The 23,468-nt window shown below is 41.8% G+C and overlaps 1 protein-coding gene across 1 annotated transcript in view; it reads right to left on the reverse strand.

Annotated features, from left to right (window-relative positions):
* TTC6 (tetratricopeptide repeat domain 6) overlaps nt 1-23,468 on the reverse strand; it is an 832,741-nt gene that overhangs the window by 537,953 nt on the left and 271,320 nt on the right. Inside the window, exon 10 of the mRNA XM_029598902.1 lies at nt 5,401-5,484. Coding sequence (XP_029454762.1) covers nt 5,401-5,484 — 84 coding nt within the window. The remainder of the gene's footprint in view (nt 1-5,400; nt 5,485-23,468) is intronic.

The following is a 23,468-nucleotide window of genomic DNA, read 5'->3' on the forward strand; positions in this document are numbered from 1 at the left end:
TGCCTGATCCTGATCCTGTCTGCCTGCCTGATCCTGTTCCTGTCTGCCTGCTTGTTCCTGCCTGTCTACCTGCCTTATCCTGGTTGCCTGTTCCTGCCTGCCTGTTCAGCCTTCCCGTCTCAGTCCGTGGTTGGAACCAATCTTCGGAGTGTCTTCTGGTCCTGATCCTGGTCTGTTCTCTCGTCCACGTCTCCAGCTGCCTGCCCTGATCCTGGTCTGTTCTCTCGTCCACGCCTCCAGCTGCCTGCCCTGATCCTGGTCTGTTCTCTCGTCCACGTCTCTAGCCGCTCTCCTAAGTCCCAGCGGCCCGGGTCCCTACGGGCTCCTCCTTGGGGGACCACGGGCTTCCAGGGCGAAGCCACCTAAGTCCCACATGACCCCTCCACAGGCCTTGCCTGGAGGGGTCATGGACTTCCAGGGTGAAGATCGTCTGCCTTCAGCTGCGGCACCGCCTTCCGACCTATTCCATCTGCGAAGAACTACTTCTTCCCTTCTTCGCCGGTCGGACCAAGGATCCACTTCTTGATTCTCAACAGTGAGTGTATATTTATGTGTTTGGAAGAGAGTGAGTGTGTGTGTGTAAAAGGGAGAGGAGTGAGTGCATGTGTATCTGAGTGCATGTATGTGTGTGGAACAAGGAGAGAAGTGAGTGTGCACATGTATGCGGCCAAGGGAGAGAAATGAATGAGTATGTGAGAAAAAGCATGTATGTGAGTGAGTGAACATGTGAGTGTGCTAATGTGTGAGAAAGTTTTTGCGCATGCTGCTATCACCTCCCCAATCCCCCACAATCTCAGGGTGACAGGAAATCAAAAGTGCCCAGGTATGCCTCTAGGGTCATATGAATTTTCACGTTCCAAAATGGGGTCACTTTGGATAAATGTTTGGGAAGCCCTGCTTTAAGCCATTCATCATTTTATACATAAGCTTTGAACTGATTCCTATGCTTCCGTATATCAGTAAAGAAATGCATGTTCGTACACTGATATACGTGTTTCTGAGTTTAAAAGTATGAAGGTTTTTAGAAAGAGAACAACATTATCAATCACATTTTAAGAAACATATTGCAATAGGGTTTCATCACATAAAATTATAAAAAAATAGGAGGTTTTTTTGACTCATGATTTTTCTTACAACTAAGTCTGTGAGATTTCATTGGCTTGGCATCTGAAGTCTTTTCCTTCTAAATAAAAAACATTTGTAATGATGGTATAAGAAATACATTTGGATACAATATTATACTGGTAGTTGCATACTTCTCTACTGAAACAAGAATTTAAAGACCATGAACTCTTTTCAAATATTCAACCAATAATCATCTGGTATATCTGCAAATTATAAAAAAACACAGCCAAAAGTTTCATAAACTATAACTACAGCAGAGCATCTTTTATCTGGAATGTTTGAAACCAGGCATGTTCCAGATAATGGACTGTTCTGGATAATGGAAATTCTAGATAATGAGAGTTTTCCGCTAAAAGAATTTTGGATACTAAGAGTTTTTCCTGATAACAGAACATGTGGATAATAAAATTTGTTACTGATAATGGAAAATGGGCTGAAGCCTATGATATTTTTTCAGACAATGGGAGTTTTCAAATAAAGAAATTTGGATATAAGGCACTCTAATGTACTTAGTTATATGTTTGTAATATGCCAGGGTTGAAAATTTCCAAAATAACTACCAAACTTCTGAGTATTCATTAAATAAAAGTACATTTTAATTAAAGTGGTTTACTATCTGGCAGTCAAGGGCAAACTGTCTATCAGGACTTTGGGCATACACTGGTGGACCGGTCAAGCCAATCACATAGTTGGTTTTGGTTGCAGCAGCCCCATGCCTATGCTTCTTTATTTAAAAGTTCTTATTTTCCACATCTTCCACATTGATCAGTGTGGTGTACAAGTTAGACATACATAGTAATTCAATAAGACAGTACTTATAATATTAGTAACAACAATAATAGTAATAAAAACAATTGCTAAGTTACACTTTTCTACCATGGACTTTCTCTTGTTTCCTAAAATTTTTCAGATCTCTCTCTATTCATAGTTCTATAGGCAGTGCATCACAGAATACTGGGCCATAGTGAGAAAAACTACACACCCATGATACATGCAACTTATATTTCTGGACAGAGGGAACTGTTAGTAACTGAATATTAGTGGAACGTAACTGAAATTCAGTCAGTGTAACTTCAGAGTGTTTGCCAAGGAACAGGCTCACTTAGGTACAATAATCTGTTAATCAAAACAATAGTTTTAAATCAGCTTGTAAGCCCAATCAGTATAGGCTGCTCATAACTGATGTAACATGTTCTGTATAAGCCACTCCTCACAACATGCAGGCGGCAGCAAGGCCTTTAAGCTTTTTTGAGATTTACCCATATATAGACTATTACAATAATCTAACTGCCCAAATAACAAGGCCTGTAGAACTGATCTTAACAAATCACCAGCCAACAGCTTTTTAAGAGGCTTCAATAGTATCAATTTAAAATAAGCTACCTTGATTACTTATTTATTTATTTATAACTTTTATATACCGAGGTTCAATTAACAGAATTAATTATCACTTCGGTTTACATTACAACCAGCAAACGACAACAATGACATAGTCTTGTCTTACATTGAACAAGGTGGAGAAACCTGGATAAACATAACTTGGGATAAAACAGTGAACGTATTTTGAATTACATTGAACAGAGTGGAGATAAAACTTGTAAAAACAACATATGGGAGAAGGTGAAGTGAAAGCGTGGTAAGATGTACTCGAAGGGTGAAAAAACCAGTATGGCGGGGTTGGTTAAAGGGGTGAGAAGGGGATGAAAATGGCGGCTTTGTTACAAATACTTAGGATACTTGAGGGAACGCTTAGGTCAGGACAGACAGGTGGGGCTGAGGAGGAAAAAAGTGGTTATGGGAAAGCTTGGCCAAACAGCAGTGTCTTACGTCTCTTCTTGAAGGTGATTGGACATTGTTCAAGCCTTAGGTCAGGTGGGAGCAGGTTCCATTGCTTGGGGCCGGAAGCGGACAAAGCTCTTTTGCTTAAGGACGTTTTGATAGTAGATGCTTGAAGAGTACCTCTCTGGGCTAGTCTTAGAGGACGGGAGGAGGAGTGGAGTTGCAAAGGAATTGTGAGGTCCAGTGGAGTGATGTTGTGAATGGCCTTGTGAGTAACTGTTAATAGTTTATAAAGGATTCTGAACTTTATTGGGAGCCAATTTAACTTCTTTAAAATCGGGGTTATATGGTCCCTTTTATTGGATTTTGTGAGAATCCTTGCGGTTGCGTTCTGTAACAACTGGAGCGGCTTAAGTGAGATATCTGGCAGGCTGTGAAGAAGTGCATTGCAATAGTCAAATTTTGAGAAAATGATAGATTGTAAGACTGACCTGAAATCCTGGAAATGGAGGAGGGGTCTTAGCCTTTTTAGAACTTGGAGTTTGAAGTAACACTCCTTTACCGTGTTGTTGATGAAGCCTGTGTAGCTCATTTGGTTGTCCATGATTACCCCGAGGTTTCTGACTTTGGGGGAAAAGGAAGGAAACACTGACGGTTGTAGGTTGTTTAGCGGTATGCTGCCATCTTGTGTGATTAGTAGGAACTCTGTCTTGTCGGCGTTGAGTATCAAATTGAGGTTCAAGAGGAGGTTATTAATGGAGAGTAGACAGGCGTTCCAACGGAGAATGGTTTTTTGCAGAGAGTCGGTAATCCGTATCAGGATTTGGACGTCGTCTGCATATAGGTAATGGGTTAGCTTAAGCTCAGAAAGAAGTTTGCAAAGCGGGAGAAGATAGATGTTGAATAATGTGGGGGATAAATATGATCCTTGTGGAACTCCAAGGGAGGAGATGAAAGGGGGGGATTCTTTGCTGTTGATCTTGACTTTATATTTACTTGTTTTATATGATTGTTTAAGGAGAGTTTAATTGTTTATATATACTTGTTTTATATAATTGTTTAAGGAGAGATCTGAGTTTTATAAGACCCTCAAGTTCGGGCTACACACAGCAGAGGCCTCCCCAAAGACTCTCCTCTCACTCCTTCCTCTCATTTACTGGACCTGCTTTCCTCAAACCTTCTCCCTACCACTATCACCGTGGTGGCAGCTCCTGGGCCTGCTTTTCTTTGACCCTCCCTCGCCCCGCCATCATCACTGATGCAGCTGCAGTTCCTGGGCCTGCTCTCCTCGGACTCTTCCTCCCCCACTACCATCATCATAGCAGCAGGAAACACTCTCACTTGGCTTCCCACATACCCATCATGACTCTCCTAGTAGAAGATAGCCAGCAGACCTCTCATGGCTGCCTTAGAACTTGCAGAATGCCTCCAATTGCTTATACTTCTGGCCCCCCTCATGTTCTGGCTGCAGCAAAAAATATTAATAAAAAAATAACAGCTTCAGGGCCTTCCAGTTTGTTTCTTCCTACAACATAAACTTCAAAAATGCGACCATTCAAACAACTGGACTTACTTTAGTTCTCCGGCTGTGAACCGGCTCTGTCCCGCAGCACACTTTCAAACAATGGCGCTTCTCGCTCAGACACTCCCTAATTAGTGGTGAGAAGCGCCATTGTTTGAAAGTGTGCTGCAGGACGGAGCTGGTTCACGGCCGGAGAACTAAAGTAAGTCCAATTGTTTGAATGGTCGAGTTTTTGAAGTTTATCATAAATAATAAAAACTTTTCAAGAAGTTGTGAGTAGTTAGGTAATGTGCCTCTTTTAATAGGTGAATCCCCTGAAGAAGGTGATAGCAGACCCCGAAACATTGCCAATGTTGGGAGTTGTGCAGCGTGTATAAAGTGAAGGCAAAACTGACAGAAGAAAGAAAAGAGTTTAAACTGTTTTTCGGGATCTGAACAGCGTGTGATAAGCGGGGGATAATTTGCATCATAAAACGAAAATAGTGGAGCAAAAATCGAGCGAATGAAAGATTGAAAGATTGGAACACCGCAGTGTTGGAAACACTTAAGTGGCTATAAGTGATTTGGAAATTTGAGCACTTTTTATTAAAGGTTTTTAGAATTGGTGACACACTATGCATGATTGAAGCAATTTTAAAAAAACAAAAAAATGTATGGGGAAAGAGTAAATGAGGTGATCTTAAGTCCCATATACACGAAACTGGTTGCTGCCCTTTGTGGGCAAGAGCCAGACGACTGTAAGTGCATATTATTTTCTGATACAATTTCCCTGAAAACACATCATTTAAAGAATAGAATTTTTTAAAATAAATGGAGTAAAAATTTGGTTCCTCATGAGTGTTGTTTAATTTTGTTTAAGTAAATATTAAAAACATAAAGCTTATTTTCTGCTTTGGTACAAACTAAAAGGAAAAAGGGAAGAAAGACAGGATCTTGCCTTGCATGGAAAAATGAAACAAAAAATGACAGGTTACCTTTAACTCTTCAACTGAAGCCGAAGCTGGCATTAATGTTCGCATATCTGGCATGGAATGGTATTTCCTTAATAGTACCCTTGTCTAAAAAATAAGGAAGAAAGTTAAGATCAAACATAATCTCCTAAAATATAAACTCTTCATGTAAATTAGAACAGAGTATAAACACATACAGTAACTTCCCATGCTCTTTCAAACAAAAGAACAGTGTAGAGTACTAATAACGATATTGGTCATATATGAAAAAGGGTACTAAAATATTTTGAAAGTTCATGAACCACATCATATTTGGATTTATCGTCTTTTGGGGGCACTAAAGATATAGCACCCTAGAAAAATCTATTCAAACAAAAATAAAAGATGAATTTAGCGAGTTAAACCTAACCAGTTAAAATTCTCCCCCATCCTATGATTAGATAACCAGATAGCTGTGCAATGTGCATACATTTAGCCTGTTACTAGGTTGGAAGTCAGAGGTTAGCCAGTTAGCAATGATGTTCAGAACTAACCAGTTAAGATACCCAGTTACCTTTCAGCAGAAAAATAGCTGTCCTTAATAAAGTTGGAAAAATTTTGTCCAGCCTTCCTTCTCGGAACAACCGGCAATAGGTGTAGTGCCCGAGGCAGGAGGCAACAATGGCCGCCGGGGGACTGAGGAACCCGTGGGCACAGGCTGCGTAGGGAGGACGCCTAGCAGCATGTTGAGGCGCTCCAGCAGTGGTGCTAGGATCGAGGGATTGGGTACCGACATCAGTGGAGGCACCGACGGGCTGCAGTTTGATACCCCTGAGGGCTTGGAGCACTGCCAATTGAACTCTACGATACAGCTCCTCCTCGAAGGCCGCTGCAAATAGGGTGGGTGGAGGAGGAGGAGGAGCAGGTGCCACAGGATCACCCTTGAAACCTGGATATCTTCTAAAGATATCCGGGTAAGTAGCGCTTTTGAAAAAAAAAAAAAAGAACTAAAGGGGCCTACGGCCTGATTTCCTCTCTCCCCCTCCCCCCTCAGACCAAATAGTACAGTTGCCCTATCAGGTCTTACATCCCTCCTCCCCAAAACTCCTAATTACAAAAAATATAATGGCATCGCTGCGGGCCATCCTCCCTGCCCCACCACAAACTCCTTCCTCAGATTATAATTAATAACAGACACCAGGCCCTCCCATCCCTTTACCCTGGAGTATAAATTAGGATCCCGCTGCATTGCCACCCCCCCCCCACCAGACCCTCCCTCCAACACCCCCGATGCCTAAAAATCCCTGCTGGGAGCAGGATTTGCACTTACCCGCTCCCAGCTCACCTGTAACTAAAAACTCACCTGAACTAAAAAAAAATTCTAACTTATCCCTATCAATTAAAAAGCAGAATAAAAATACAAACAAAAAACAAACTTTGAAATGTTTGTATGCTAATGCCAGAAGTTTAAGAAGTAAAATGGGAGAATTAGAATTTATTTATTTATTATTTATTTAACATTTTTATATACCAAAATTCATGTAGTAATATTACATATCATCTCGGTTTACATTATAACAGTAACAAGCATGTAAGAATGCGATTACATTAAACAAGGGAGTAAAACTTGGATCAAAAGGAAACTGGGGAATTAAGAAAACATAAATGAATAAATAAGATTCTTATGTGGAACCAAGTCTAACCTGGTTAAAAGATCTAGGTGCATACTGGAATAATTTAAGGTTAGGGTACAAGGAGCAAATTTGGATTGCTCTACTGCTGAATTGGAATGCTAATTCTGATAGATAATCTGAATAGATAATCTGATATATAGTCTGTTAGATAGAAAGGTGATAGGAAAATCATTGGCATAAATGAAAAGCTTGTTCGAATAGCCAAGTTTTGAGTCTCTTTTTGAAGGTGATCGGGCATTTTTCCAGCCGGAGTTCTGGAGGTAGAGAGTTCCATTGTGCGGGGCCTGCTGTGGACATAGCTCGTTTACTTAAAGAGGTTTTGATGGGTGGAGCAAGGAGAGTATCTCTATAAGCTGCTCTCACTGGTCTGGAGGGTATATATGGTCAAAGTGGAATGTTGAGTTCCAGAGGGATGAGCTTGTGAATGGCTTTGTGTAAGATCGTTAGTACTTTGTACATGATTCTAAACTTGATTGGGAGCCAATGTAGATTCCTCAAGATGGGGGTGATATGATCTCTTTTGTTGGTCTTAGTCAGAATCCTGGCTGAGGCGTTTTGAAGCATTTGTAAAGGTTTAATGGTGTTAGCTGGGAGGCCGAGTAAGAGAGAGTTGCAGTAGTCAATTTTTGAGAAAATGATTGCTTGGAGAACTGATCTGTAGTCTTGGAAGTGTAGGAGTGGTCTGAGCCGTTTTAGGACTTGCAATTTAAAAAAGCCATCCTTAGAAGTATTATTGATAAATCTCTTTAAGTTTAATTGATTGTCCATGATAACTCCAAGGTTTCTAACTTGAGAAGAAAAGGATGTTTGATTAGTGTGGTGCATGTTAGACAATGCATAGTTACAGTCCTGTGAGACGAGGAGTATTTCAGTTTTGTTGGAGTTAAGGATTAAGATAAGGCTCATGAGTAGGTTGTTGATGGCTAGAAGGCAGTTGTTCCAGAATTCTAGAGTTTTTTGTAGAGATTCTGTAATCGGGATGAATATTTGCACATCGTCTGCGTAAATGTAGTGAGTTAATTTTAGTTTAGAGAGGAGTTGGCAGAGTGGTAAAAGATAAATGTTGAAGAGGGTCGGGGATAAGGAGGAGCCTTGAGGGACTCCCAGAGAAGAGCAGACGGGGTGTGATTCGTTATTGTTGACTCTGACCTTGTAAAATCTGTTTTGTAGAAAAGACTTGAACCAGTTTAGAGCGGTGCCTTTGATGCCGATGTCAGCTAGCCGATCCAAGAGTATTGAGTGGTTCACCATGTCAAAGGCGGCTGGAAGATCGAGGAGAATGAGTAGCCAGGGTTGTTTTTTATCAAAATTTAAAAGTATGGTGTCTGTTAAAAAGATTAAGAGAGATTCAGTGTTTCGGGCTTTGCGGAAGCCGAATTGCGAGGGTGCTAAGATTTTGTTATCATCCAGGTACTCTGACAGTTGCTTGTTAACTATTTTTTCTAAGATTTTGGAGATGAAGGGGAGTTTTGCAATAGGGCGGTAGTTGGCAGGGTCGTCTGGAGACAGGTTGGGTTTTTTCAGAAGTGGTTTAAGAATTGCGAGTTTCAAGGGGTCGGGAACTAAGCCTTGTATTAGTGAACAATTAATGATGTCGGCGATTGGTTTGGCGGCAGTTTTAGAGATGGCGATGAGTAAGTTGGAAGGGATCGCATCCGTGGGGTGAGAGGCAGGTTTGAGTTTCTTTAGGACTAATTCAATCTCTAAGGAGGAAGTCAGCTCGAAGTTTTCCAGGCTTGTGATCTGCTGGGTAAATGCAAAATACGAGGGTGGAAGAAGGGGACCATTATTGGCATTTAAAGGTGTGATCAGATCGGTGATTTTTTTCTTGAAGTATGTGGCTAGATCTGAGGCTTTGCTGGCCACTTGATCATCTGGGATGGTCGGGGGGGGGGGGGGGGGGGGAGGAGGATTTGGTGAAAGACGAGACGAGAGAGAATAAAGCTTTAGGATCGAATATGAAGTTGTGGATTTTCTGTGAGAAAAAATCCCTCTTTGTTTGGAGGATGGATATCCGGTAGCGGTGCATGAGAGATTTGTAAGCCTCCTGGTTTGATGGAGATGGATTTTTTCGCCATAAAAGTTCAATACTTCTAAGCTCTTGTTTGAGGGTTTTAAGTTGTGGGGTGTACCAGGGTTTCCTGTTGTTCGAGTTTGAGTGAGGGGTTTTGGTAGTTAAAGGGCAGGTAAGATCTGCTACATTCTTCGTTATCTTGATCCAGGAGGAAGTGGCTGAATCAGCATCTGAGAGGTCGAGTTTGTCTAATGCTATGGATAGGTGTGAGCTAATGGTATCTGGGTTGCATAATTTCCTGAATTGGACAGTGGTTTTTTGTATCGGTTGGAGAGTGGGTTGAATGTTCTTCAGATTTGTAGAGATCAACCTGTGGTCCGACCAAGGGACTGGGGAGCAGGTCGTAGATGAGGCGGGGGTAAGGCTTTCGTTAATGAAGATTAAATCCAATGTGTGTCCCGCTTTGTGTGTTGGACCCTTAATGATTTGTTTGAAACCCATATACTCAAGCGTGGTGAGAAATGTTTCACAACTGGAGGATTGTGGGGTTTTATCCATGTGGAGGTTGAAATCTCCCATTATTATTGCAGGGGAATCTGTGTTAATGTGTTTGGCTATGAGTTCAATTAATGGAGACGGGTCAGATTCTAGGCTTCCTGGTGGGGCATAAGTAAGGCAGATTTGAAGGTGTTTAGATTTGAATATCGCGACTTCGAGAGAGGTTGATGCGTTAGCAATCTGTAGAGATAGACCTAGTTCTTTTTTTGCAGCTAATAGCAGACCGCCGCCTCTTTTTTTAGGTCTGGGGATAGAGAAGATGTCGTAGGAGTGTGTAGGGAGTTGGTTGATTAGTGCCGTGTCTTCAAGTTCCAGCCAAGTTTCGGTAATTGCGCAGCAGTCCGGTTTTGTTTCTATTAAATAGTCGTGGAGGAGGTGAGATTTTTTCGAAAGAGATTGTGCATTAAGCAGGGTTAAAGAGAATAGCGTGAGGCCCAGAAGTTGGTTCAGAGGTGAAGTCATGATTGGAATAAATCTTCTTTGAGAGCGGTTGGGTGTGGTGTGGTTTTTTATGAGATTTCTCCGTTGGTTGTAAATGATCGGGATAGCGGAAGTATGCTTGATGGGTAATGTCTGGAACAAGTGCTGGGGAAGTGTGGAAGAATGCTGAGGAAGTCTGGAAGAATGCTGAGGAAGTCTAGATGAATGCTGGAGCGTCTGGATGAATGCTGAAGGCGTCTGGATGAATGTTGGAGGCGTCTGGAGAAGTCTGGACGAGAGCAGGAGAAGTCTGGGTGAATGCTTAAGGTGTCTGGAAGAAAGCTGGAGGCTTCTGGATGAATGCTGGAAGGCGTCTGGATGAATGCTGGAGGCGTCTGGATGAGTGCTGGATGTGGTTTGGATGAATGCTGGGGAAGTCTGGAGGGATGTTGAATGAATATTGGGAAAAGGCTGGATGAAAGTTGGGGGCGGCAGGATCGGTATTGGGAGAGACTGTCCTAAATTGGAGTAGTGCAGAATGAATGATTTAGATCTAGAAAGCGTGTATGGGCTCAGTCTTGATTTCTGGGGTCCACTATCCCTCTGACCCTAAGACCTAGGGCCTACAAAGGGCGTACTGAGGGGCAAGCCTCTTAAGTCGCTCTTCTTTGGGCGCACGATGCCGCGGGAAGACGCTACCAGTTTTAAATAGGAAAGCTCAGGCGCCTTCTCATAGGCAGGTTGAGATAAAGGTGTGGTTTAACTCACCACACTGTTAGTTTCTTTTTTTCTTAAATTTTATGATGGTTCCAGGGTGTAGGAATGCCGGACGCCTGGGATCGTGCCTGTGCTTTAAATCTAGGGCGGTCGCGCGTGTGTGAGGTAAGCGGTGCGACTTCGCGGTAGGAGGATCGGGCTGCGATGCGGAAGATGGTGCAAGTGTTCCCATATGGTTGGCGCGGGGGGCCCAAACGGAGGTAGGGCGAGAGTAATGGCCTTGTATAGCGGTGAATGATGACATAAACTTAATTGGCATCTCAGAGACATGGTGGAAGGAGGATAACCAATGGGACAGTGCTATACCGTGGTACAAATTATATCGCAATGACAGAGAGGAGCACCCGGGAGCTGGTGTGGCCCTTTATGTCCGGGATGGCATAGAGTCCAACAGGATAAACATCCTGCATGAGACTAAATGCACAATCGAATCTTTATCAGTAGAAATCCCTTGTGTGTTGAAGAAGCCTATAGTGATAGGAGTATACTACTGTCCACCTGGTCAAGATGATGAGACAGACAGTGAAATGCTAAGAGAAATTAGGGACGCTAACCAAATTAGTGGTGCGGTAATAATGGGAGATTTCAATTACACCAATATTAACTGGCTAAATGAATCATCGGGACATGCTAGAGAGATAAAGTTCCTGGATGGAATAAATGATAGCTTTATGGAGCAATTGGTTCAGGAACCAACAAGAAAGGGAGCAATTTTAGATCTAATTCTCACTGGAGCACAGGATTTGGTGAGAGAGATAACGGTGGTGGGGCCGCTTGGCAATAGTGATCATAATATGATCAAATTTGAATTAATGGCTGGAAGGGGAACAGTAAGCAAATCCACAGCTCTCATGCTAAACTTTCAAAAGGGAAACTTTGATAAAATGAGAAAAATTGTTAGAAAAAAACTGAAAGGAGCAGCTACAAAGGTAAAAAGTGTGCAAGAGGCATGGTCCTTGTTAAAAAATACCATCCTAGAAGCACAGTCCAGATGTATTCCACACATTAAGAAAGGTGGAAAGAAGGAAAAACGATCACCGGCATGGTTAAAAGGGGAGGTGAAAGAAGCTATTTTAGCCAAAAGATCTTCATTCAAAAATAGGAAGAAGGATCCAACAGAAGAAAATAGAATAATGCATAAGCATTGGCAAGTTAAATGTAAGACATTGATAAGACAGGCTAAGAGAGAATTTGAAAAGAATTTGGTTGTAGAGGCAACAACTCACAGTAAAAACTTTTTAAATATATCTGAAGCAGAAAGCCTGTGAGGGAGTCAGTTGGACCGTAAGATGATTGAGGGGTTAAAGGGGCAATTAGAGAAGATAAGGCCATCATGGAAAGATTAAATTATTTTTTTGCTTCAGTGTTTACTGAAGAGGATGTTGGGGAGATACCCGTATCAGAGAAGGTTTTCATGGGTAATGATTCAGATAAACTGAACCAAACCACAGTGAACCTAGAAGATGTGGTACGCCTGATTGACAAACTGAAGAGCAGTAAATCACCTGGACTGGATGGCATACACCCCAGGGTTCTGAAGGAACTCAAAAATGAAATTTCAGACCTATTAGTAAAATTTTATTTATTTATTTAGAATCTTTTCTATACCGTCGTTTAGTAGAATACCGTCACAACGGTTTACATATAGGCACATATAGTAAATTGTACATGCAACTGTTCCTATTATTAGTAATGGAGGTGCCTGATGATCTCGGTAACATCGTTTCATAGTAATGGCTAAGAGTTTAGTGATGATTAATCTGACCTGTGATTTAAGATAAAGACTGTTAAATTATACATTTAATTTAAAAGGTGCAACAGGCAAAACCATGACATACATACATAAAATGTGCTAGTGCTGTATGAAGATTTTATGTGTACAGCTTTCAGCGTTTTTCTCTTTCTCGCTCTCTTTGTGGAAAGGCTTCTCTATAGAGCCATGTCTTTAAGCTCTTTTTGAAAGTCTTGAAATCTTTCTGTAGTCTTATCTCTATGGGCATGTTGTTCCATAGTAACGGTCCGGCCAATGATAGTGCTCTTACTCTGACTTGAGTTAGTTTTGCAGTTTTTACTGAGGGGATGGTTAGGAGGGCTTTGTTGGCGGATCTCAGGTTTCTGTTAGGGACGTGGACGCGGAGTGCTGTGTTTAGCCATTCAGCTTTTTCGTCATGGATTAGTTTATGTATAGTGCAAAGGGTTTTATATTTTACCCTGTATTCAATTGGCAGCCAGTGTAGATCAGCTAGTGTTTCAGTTATATGATCTCTTTTTCTTTTTCCTGTCAAAACTCTTGCGGCTGAGTTTTGGAGTATTTGGAATGGTCTTAATGTCGTGTACGGTAATCCTAATAGTAAGGCATTACAGTAGTCAGTGCTGGCAAATATTAAAGCTTGTAGGACAGTTTGGAAGTTAGTTTGATTTAGTAACGGTTTAGGTTTCCTGAGGACCATTAGTTTGGCATATCCTTCTTTGACTTTTAATGATATGTGTTGTTTGAGGCTAAGTTCTGTGTCTATTATTACACCGAGGTTCCGTATTTTCTCGGCTATTCCAATTTTCTGATTGTTTTTTAGTAGGATCGGGGATTGGATGACTGTCATGTTTTTTCGTTCAAGATGGAGGAATTCAGTTTTCTCTATGTTGATGACTAGCTCCATTTGGTTTAGTAGCTGTTTAATAATGTCAAGGTACATGATTGCTAGGTTTAGTGTTTTTTCCAGTGAGTCTTCGATTGGTAGTTAAATCTGAATATCATCGGCATATATGTAGTGTATGATACCCAGTCCAGCTAGGAGATGGCACAGTGGAAGTAGGTAGATATTAAAGAGTGTAGCTGAGAGTGCTGATCCTTGTGGTACGCCAGTTACTAGATTTATTTTCTCTGACAATGCATTTTTTATTTGAACTTGATAATTTTATTTTTATTTATTTAAAAACTTTTCTATACCGTTGCAAAGTTAAATACCATCGCAACGGTTTACATGTAGGCACAGATTTAATGTAGGTGAAAGTGTACTATAGTACATTCTAACAGGTGCCGTCAAAGGTTCAGTTACAATAAATCATTAGTCATAATCATTTAGTGAAGTAGTTGAAAACCAATGGTACCAAGGTACGTTTTATCACACATACCGTATTTTCCGGCGTATAAGACGACTGGGCATATAAGACGACCCCCCCCTTTTTTATACATATTTTTAAGAAAAAAAATAATTTTACACTCAAACAGGAGCAACCCTATCTATGAAAAGGCAACACTACAAATACCGTATATCAGGCCCTAAAAACCAATATACCTCTTATTAGGAAAACAGAACTAGCAAGCAGCTATAGATCCCCACACATAAATAATTGTAAAACTATACTAATAAGCAGAATAAATGTTTCAAAACAGCTATGAACAGAATAACATCCAACAATTAAAAACTCATAAAAACTATTAAACATTCTCCAAACACCAATAAAATATTTCAAAAAAGCAGACACATCACATAATATTAAATAATTAAAATGGCAGTCAATCAAGAAAAATAAACTTTAAAAGCCACCTTTCCTTACCCCCTCCAGCAGCTCTCCTATTCCTCTTCCTCTTCCTTAGGGCCCATGTCTCTCACACACACACCATACCAGTCATGCCCCCATGACCAGTTTCTGTCTCTCACACACCAATCATTTCCCAAACAGTCTTTGACACACACACCAGACACCTTCCTGAACAGTTTCTCTCATGCCATACACACACACAGGCTTCCCACTCCCGTGTTCTGCTTACCGTACATATACGGGCTTCTCACTCTCATAATCACTTTCTCTGTCTCACACACACACACCAGTCTCTCTCTCATTTCCATGCTCACTCTCCACGTGCACAGGTTTCTCATTCCCTGAATCACATTCTTTCTCTCACATTCACACACACCAGTCTCTTTCTCTCACACACACCGTCACCTTATCAACCAGTCTCTCTCTCATGCATGCGCACACACACACACACACACACACACACACAGCCAGCCCTCCCGCTCCCATGCTCTCTCTCTCACATAATCAGGCTTCTTACTCCCATGCTTTCTCACATACCCAGATTTCTCACTTCCATGCTTTTTCTCTCTCTCACACTCACATACACATCAGTCATCTCTCTGAGCAGTCACTTTCATTGTCTCTCACACACATGAGCTCGCTGACCAGTTTCTCTCAATCACACACATGCTCTCAATCACACACTGGCTGGCTGCTTCTCTCTTTTTCTCTCACTCACTTCCTCTTCCCCCCCCGAGCACAAATGGTAGCTGCAGCAGCCTCCTCCTCCAGCCCCCGCAGGCCAAGAAAGAAGAAACCCAGCGGCCGCGGGAGGCTCATGCTGCTGTCTCCTTTCCCGATTACCAGCTCCTTCGACTGCTCGGGGCCGTTCCTGCTGTCGCCGCTGCTATTTTTCACGCGGCACGGCTCTTTCTTCCCGCGCATCACTTCCTGTTCCGGTTCAAAGGGGGGGGGGGGGGGGGGAAGAAGAAAAGGGCAGCCGCAGATGCCACAGCTTTTTTTTTTGCACCGCTGCCGTTCCCGCTGGGCTTGAACGTGCTGATAGCCCAGCGGCAACGGCAGTGTGGTGCGCGGGAAGGAGAAAGCCGTGCCGTGCATGAAAAGATAGCAGCATCAGCCCCGAGCAGTCGAAGGAGCTGGTAATCGGGAAAGGAGACAGCAGCATGAGCCTCCCGCGGCCGATGGGTTTCTTCTTTCTTGGCCTGCGGGGGCTGGAGGAGGAAGCTGCTGCAGCTACTATTTGTGCTCGGGGGGGGGGGGGTGGAAGAGAGAGAGAGAGAGAGAAGCAGCCAGCCTGTGTGTAAGTGAGAGAATGCATTTGATTGAGAGCATGTGTATGTGATTGAGAGAAACTGGTCAGAGAGCAGGTGTGCCCTATATGACGATACCCGGCGTATAAGACAACCCCTGACTTTTGAGAAGATTTTCTTGGGTTAAAAAGTCGTCTTATACGCCGGAAAATACGGTAGTATTATAGTTATGCTTAGTGTGTAGAGTTCATAGACTAATCTACTGTAAATTCCTAAGTACTGTGTGTTGGTGCCTTTCTGTCTTTTCCTGAATGATTTCTCTCTATTTTCCCGTCTCTTTGTAAAATGCTTGTTTAAAAAGCCATGTTTTTAAACTTTTCTTGAATGCCTTGAGATCACTTTGTAGTCTGATCTCTGGAGGCATTGTGTTCCAGATTATGGGTCCTGCTAGTGATAGGGCTCTCTCGCTCACTTGGGTCAGTCTTGCTGTTTTAACTGATGGAATGGTTAGGAGGGCTTTATTTGCTGATCGGAGGTTCCTGTGTGGCGTGTGTACCCATAATGCTGTGTTTAACCAATCTGATTTCTCATCATAGATTAGTTTGTGCATGATACATAGGGTTTTGTATTTAATTCTGTGTTCAATTGATAGCCAGTGTAACTCTGCTAGGGTTTCAGTTATATGGTCCCTCCTTCTTTTTCCTGTTAGTATTCTAGCTGCTGTGTTCTGAAGTATTTGCAGTGGTCTTAATGTTGTATTAGGTAGTCCTAGCATAAGGGCATTGCAGTAGTCTGTGCTGGAGAAAATTAGTGCCTGTAGTATTGTTCGGAAGTCATTTTGAGTTAGTAGTGGTTTAAGTTTTCTGAGAACCATGAGCTTTGCATAACCTTCCTTTACTTTTAGTGATATGTGTTGTTTCAGATTGATTTCAGGGTCTATAATTATTCCTAGGTTACGTACTTTTCCAGCTAGTTCAATTTTCTGGTTGTCTTTGAGTATTATTGATGTTTGACTGATTTCAGAATTTTTTCGTTCGAAGTGTAGAAATTCTGTTTTATCAATATTAATTACAAGTTCCATTTGTGTCAGTAGTTGTTTTATAATGCTTAGGTACATGTTAGCTAGGTTTAATGTTTTTTCTAAAGTGTCCTCTATGGGTAGAATTAGTTGAATGCCATCGGCGTAAATGTAGTGCATAATTCCTAGTCCTGCAAGTAAGTGGCATAATGGCAGCATGTATATGTTAAAGAGGGTCGCAGATAGGGCTGATCCCTGTGGAACTCCTGTTGTGAGATTAATTTTTCTGATAATGTATTGTTGATCTGAACTTGGAAAAACCTGTTTTTTAGATATGAATTAAACCATTTTAATGTTAGGCCATGTAATCCGATTTCTTCCAGTCTATCTAGTAGTATTTTATGGTTTACTGTGTCAAAGGCTGCCGATAGGTCAAGCATTAGTAGAATATAGTGTTTACCACTATCAAAGCCTCTTAGAATGTTATCTGTTAGAGAGAGTAGCAGAGTCTCCGTGCTGTAGTGTTTTCGAAATCCGTGTTCAGATGGGTACAGTATGTTATTGTTATCCAGGTGTTCAGCTAGCTGTTTCAGTACTGTTTTTTCAATTAGTTTAGCTATTAAAGGAAGATTTGATACTGGTCTGTAGTTGTTTAACATAATATCTGTTACTTAGGTATGATCTGAACCAGGCTTTAGTTTTTTCCTTTAATCCAATTTCATCGAGTCTATTTAGCAGTATGTCATGATTTACTGTGTCAAAGGCAGATGATAGGTCGAGCATTAGGAGGATGTAATGTTTCCCACTGTCAAAGCCTCTCATTATGCTATCAGTCAATGAGAGTAGTAAGGTTTCTGTGCTGTAATGTTTGCGAAATCCGTGCTGTGAAGGGTAGAGTATATTATTGTTGTCAAGGTGTTCAGCTAGTTGTTTCTGGATGACTTTTTCTATTAATTTTGCTATTAGTGGAAGATTTGATACTGGTCTGTAGTTACTCAGTATAAGTGGTTCACTGTTTTTTTTCTTTATAATTGGTTTAATTATTGCTCCTTTTAGGTTATCTGGAAGGGATCCTTCCTCTAAGAAGAGGTTTATGATTTTTGTTAATGTGGGGGTGACTATGTTGGCTAGTTTTTTTATGTCGTTTGTTGGTATGGTGTCAATTACATGTGGGGCTGGGTTTATCTTTTTTAACATGGTTTCAACTTCAGGTTCTGTTATTTCCTCAAATGTGGACCAATATGTACTGTCTCTTATGTGCATTTTGATTTCTTGTTTTGTTGTGTTTGAAATTTTGTTTTTGAGGTTTCTAATTTTGTCATTGAAGTATTGAGCTATTTCGTTGCATTTGTTTTCAGGTAACTCTGTGGGAGCTTCTGTTGTGTCATTGGTAAGGTTTTTTACTAGGATTATTTGAAAATTTTTCAATTTTTGTTCTATAGTATTGTTTTTTTGTCTCAAGGATTTTTTTCTGTAGTAGGCTAGGTGTTTTCTATATCTAATTAGGTTTTCATTAGTTTTATGTTTTTTCCAGTGTTTTTCTTTTTTTCTCAGATTTTGCTTGATTTCTTTTATTTTTTGGTTGTACCATGAGTTTGTTTGTTTAGGTTCTTTGATGAGGGTGTGCTTTATTGGGTTGATTTCATCTGCTAGTTTGTTCATTGTTTCTATCCATGTATTTGTTGCTGAGTGTCCATCTTTAAACTCAGATTCTTTTAGTTCTTCGTCTAGTTTGTTTCCTAAGGTTTCAATGTTAAATGGCGGTCGGTATTTAAATTCTATTGGTTTTGTTTTGTGTTTTGGTTGGGGTCTTGTATATTTAATGGTGGACTGTATTAAAAAATGGTCGGACCATGGGGTTTGTGAATAGTTTGATTTAATGTGTTCTAAGAAGTTACTATTTATGAATGTCAGGTCAAGGGAGTGTCCTGCTTTGTGTGTTGGATTGTCAGTAATTAATGTGAATCCTAGGGCTGTCATTATGTCCATTAAGGTTTAACAGGTGTTTGATAAAGGGTGTACGTCCATATGTGTCATAAATTCATAAATTCATAACCTATCATTAAAATCATCCATTGTACCTGAAGACTGGAGGGTGGCTAATGTAACCCCAATATTTAAAAAGCGTTCCAGGGGCGATCCGGGAAACTACAGACCGGTTAGCCTGACTTCAGTGCCAGGAAAAATAGTGGAAAGTGTTCTAAATATCAAAATCACAGAACATATATAAAGACATGGTTTAATGCAGGGGACAGGAACCTGTGGCTCAGGAGCCAGATATGGCTCTTTTGATGGCTGCATCTGGCTCGCAGACAAATCTTTAATAAAAAAGTAAAAATCTAACAAAATCCTCCACCCTCCTGACGCCCCAAGACCTCCAAAATTAATTTACTACAACCCCCACCCTCCTGACCCCCCCAAGACCTGCCAGAAGTCCCTGGTGGTCCAGCAGGGGTCCGGGAGCGATCTCCTGGACTTGGGCTGTCGGCTGCCAGTGGTCAAAATGGCGCCAACGGCCCTTTGCCCTCACTATGTCACTGGGGTCGACCAATGGCGGTGGTAACCCCTGTGACATAGTAAGGGCAAAGGGCCGTCAACGCCATTTTGATTACTGGCAGCCGACGGTCCTTTGCCCTTACTATGTCACAGGGGCTACCGCCGCCATTGGTCGACCCCAGTGACATAGTGAGGGCAAAGGGCCGTCGGCGCCATTTTGACTACTGGCAGCCAACAGCCCAAGTCCAGGAGATCGTTCCTGGACCGCTCCTGGACCCCTGCTGGACCACCAGGGACTTTTGGCAGGTCTTGGGGGGGTCAGGAGGGTGGGGGTTGAAGTAAATTAATTTTGGAGGTCTTGGGGGACGTCAGGAGGGTGGGGGGCTGTAGTAAATTAATTTTGGAGGTCTTGGGGGGCGTCAGGAGGGTGGGGGTTTTTGTTAGATTTTTATTTTTTTATTAAAGATTTGTCTGCGAGCCCTGGACCCCCGCTGGATCACCAGGGACTTTTGGCAGGTCTTTGGGGGGGGGGGGGGGTAGGAGGATGGAGGGTGGTAGGAAATTAATTTGGCAGGTCTTGGGGGCGTCAGGAGAGTAGGGGGGTTGTAGTAAATTAATTTGGTAGGTCTTGGGTGAGTCAGGAGGGTGGGGGGTTGTAGTTAGTATGGCTCTCACGGAATTACATTTTAAAATATGTGGCGTTCATGGCTCTCTCAGCCAAAAAGGTTCCCGACCCCTGGTTTAATGGAACAAAGTCAGTATGGCTTTACCCAAGGCAAGTCTTGCCTCACAAATCTGCTTCACTTTTTTGAAGGAGTTAATAAACATGTGGATAAAGGTGAACCAGTAGATGTGGTATATTTGGATTTTCAGAAGGCGTTTCACAAAGTTCCTCATGAGAGGCTTCTGGGAAAGGTAAGGAGTCATGGGATAGGTGGCGATTCCTTTCGAGGATTGCAAACTGGCTAAAAGACAGGAAACAGAGAGTAGGATTAAATGGACAATTTTCTCAGTGGAAGGGAGTGGGCAGTGAAGTGCCTCAGGGATCTGTATTGGGACCCATAATTTTCAATATATTTATAAATGATCTGGAAAGAAATACGAGTGAGATAATCAAATTTGCAGATGATACAAAATTGTTCAGAGTAGTTAAATCACAAGCAGATTGTGATAAATTGCAGGAAGACCTTCTGAGACTGGAAAATTGGGCATCAAAATGGCAGATGAAATTCAATATTGATAAGTGCAAGGTGATGCATATAGGGAAAAATAACCCATGCTATAGTTACACAATGTTGGGTTCCATATTAGGAACTACCACCCAAGAAAGAGATCTGGGCGTCATAGTGGATAACACATTGAAATCATCGGTTAAGTGTGCTGCGGCAGTCAAGAAAGCAAACAGAATTTTGGGAATTATTAGAAAGGGAATGGTGAATAAAACAGAAAATGTCATAATGCCTCTGTATCACTCCATGGTGAGACCGCACCTTGAACACTGTGTACAATTCTGTTCGCCGCATCTCAAAAAAGATATAGTTGTGATGGAAAAGGTACAGAGAAGGGCTACCAAAATGATAAAGGGAATGGAACAGCTCCCCTATGAGGAAAGACTAAAGAGGTTAGGACTTTTCAGTTTGGAGAAGAGACGGTTGAGGGGGGATATGATAGAGGTGTTTAAAATCATGAGAGGTCTAGAACGGGTTAATGTGAAACAGTTATTTATTCTTTCGGTTAATAGAAAGACTAGGGGGGCACTCCATGAAGTTAGCATGTGGCACATTTAAAACTAATCGGAGAAAGTTCTTTTTCACTGAACGCACAATTAAGTTCTGGAATTTGTTGCCAGAGGATGTGGTTAGTGCAGTTAGTGTAGCTGTGTTTAAAAAAGGATTGGATAAGTTCTTGGAGGAAAAGTCCATTACCTGCTATTAATTAAGTTGACTTAGAAAATAGCCACTGCTATTACTAGCAACAGTAGCATGGAATAGACTTAGTGTTTGTGTACTTGCCAGGTTCTTATGGCCTGGAATGGCCATTATTGGAAACAGGATGCTGGGCTTGATGGACCCTTGGTCTGACCCAGCATGGCATGTTCTTATGTCCTTATGTTCTGTCAACTTTAGTCAGATAACTTGCCCACTACCTGGCTTACTGAATATGGACCTCCCAGTGGCCTAGAGGGACCTGGAGTGCCCCCTAGGCTCTGGGCCCTGCAATGTCTGAATCAAAATGGAGCAGGAAGTGATCCTGTAGCAAGGACCTGCTCTCCAGGTGATATATTGTCCTTTTGCACTGAAGACAAGCCTCCCAGGGCTACTGCCCAGGAGGGAAGGGTTAGGCCGGCCATCATAGTTGGTGATTCAATTATTAGAAATGTAGATAGCAGGGTGGCTGGTGGACGTGAGGACTGCCTAGTAACTTGCCTGCCTGCTGCAAAGGTGGCAGACCTCATGCGTTACCTAGATAGGATTATAGACAGTGCTGGAGATTAGCCAGCTGTTGTGGTTCATGAGGGCACAAAAGACATAGGAAAACATGGGAGAGAGGTTCTGGAAGCCAAATTTAGGATTTTAGGTAGAAAGCTGAAATCCAGAACCTCCAGGGTGGCATTCTCTGAAATGCATCCTATTCCATGTGCAGGTCCCCAGAGGCAGGCAGAGCTCCGGAGTTTCAATGCATGGATGAGACGATAGTGCAGGGAAGAGGGATTCAGTTTTGTAAGGAACTGAGAAAAACTTTGGGGAAGGGGGACACTTTTCCAAAAGGATGGGCTCCACCGTAACCAGAGTGGAACCAAGCTGATGGCACTAACTTTTAAAAAGCAGATAGAGCAGCTTTCAAACTAGAACAAAGGGAAAGCCAACAGTCACTCAGCAGTGCATGGTCCAGAGGAATGTATCCTTGAAGGATACTAATGAAACAGGAGAGTTAGGGCATCCCATCAGAGAGGTTGCAATAAAAGCAAACGTAGTCCATGTGCCTATATGTAAAAAATCACCTGAGCTAAAGATTTCCAAATTATCCTTATTAACTGAAAAGCAGGATGTTAATAAAAACAAAAAACACACTTTGAAATGTCATTGCCAATGCCAGAAGTCTAAAAACTAAGATGGGAGAGTTAGAGTGTATAGCAGTAAATGATGAGATTGACATAATTGGCATCACACAGACCTAGTGGAAGGAGGAAAACCAATGGGACAGTGCTATATCAGGGTACAAATGATATCGCAATGATAGGGAGGATCAACTTGGTGGGGGTGTAGCACTTTATGTCCGGGAGGGTATACAGTCCAACAGGATACAGATCATACAAGAGACTAAATGCTCAGTAGAATCTATATGGGTAGAAATCCCATGTGTGTTGGGTAAGAGTATAATGATAGGAGTATACTAGCGTCCACCTGGACAAAATGGTCAGACAGATGATGAAATGCTAGGAAAAATCAGAGAAGCTAATCAATTTGGCAGTGCAGTAATAATGGGAGATATCAATTACCAAAAGTCAACAGAGGCAAACCTTGCACATAAGCAAGTCCACTGAGCAACAAGTGCAAGCAAAAAGATAAAGTTCCATTCACAGTTCAAAAGTGTATTTATTGTATATTCTGGTAATCAAAATTCATTCAATCAGGCAACTCCTTTTCGTGAACAGAAGCAATTTTCTAAATACGCCCCCCGACACGGTCCGTGTTTCGTGTTAACTGCATCAGGAGGGACCACGGCATAGTATAATCTTAGTGATTCAATGCAGGCGCTCCTGCATTGAATCACTAAGATTATACTATGCCGTGGTCCCTCCAGATATCAATTACCCCAATATTGACTGGGAAAATGTAACATCAGGATATGCTAGAGATACAAAGCTCCCGGATGTAATAAACAACTACTTCATGGAGCAATTGGTTCAGGAACCAGAGAGGGAACTATTTTCGGAAAAAGCATAAACATTGTGAAGTTAATTGTAAAACATTGATAAGACAGGTGAAGAGAGAATTTGAAATGAAGTTGGCCATAGAGGCAAAAAACTCATAATAAAAACTTTTTAAAATATATCCGAAGCAAGAAACCTGTGAGGGAATCTGCTGGACTGTTAGATGACTGAGGGGTTAAAGGGGCTCTTAGAGAAATAAGGCCATTGTAGAAAGACTAAATGAATTCTTTGCTTCCGTGTTTACTAATGAGGATGTTGGGGAGATTCCGGTTCCGGAGATGGTTTTCAAGGGTGATGAGTCAGATGAACTGAACCAAAATCACTGTGAACCTGGAAGATTGAAGGACATAACAAGACATAATTGGGTTCTAGGATCTCCCCTTCCCCAACTATTTTTAACCTGTTCCTC

The sequence above is a fragment of the Rhinatrema bivittatum genome, chromosome 4, assembly GCF_901001135.1.
Source record: "Rhinatrema bivittatum chromosome 4, aRhiBiv1.1, whole genome shotgun sequence".
Taxonomy (NCBI): domain Eukaryota; kingdom Metazoa; phylum Chordata; class Amphibia; order Gymnophiona; family Rhinatrematidae; genus Rhinatrema; species Rhinatrema bivittatum.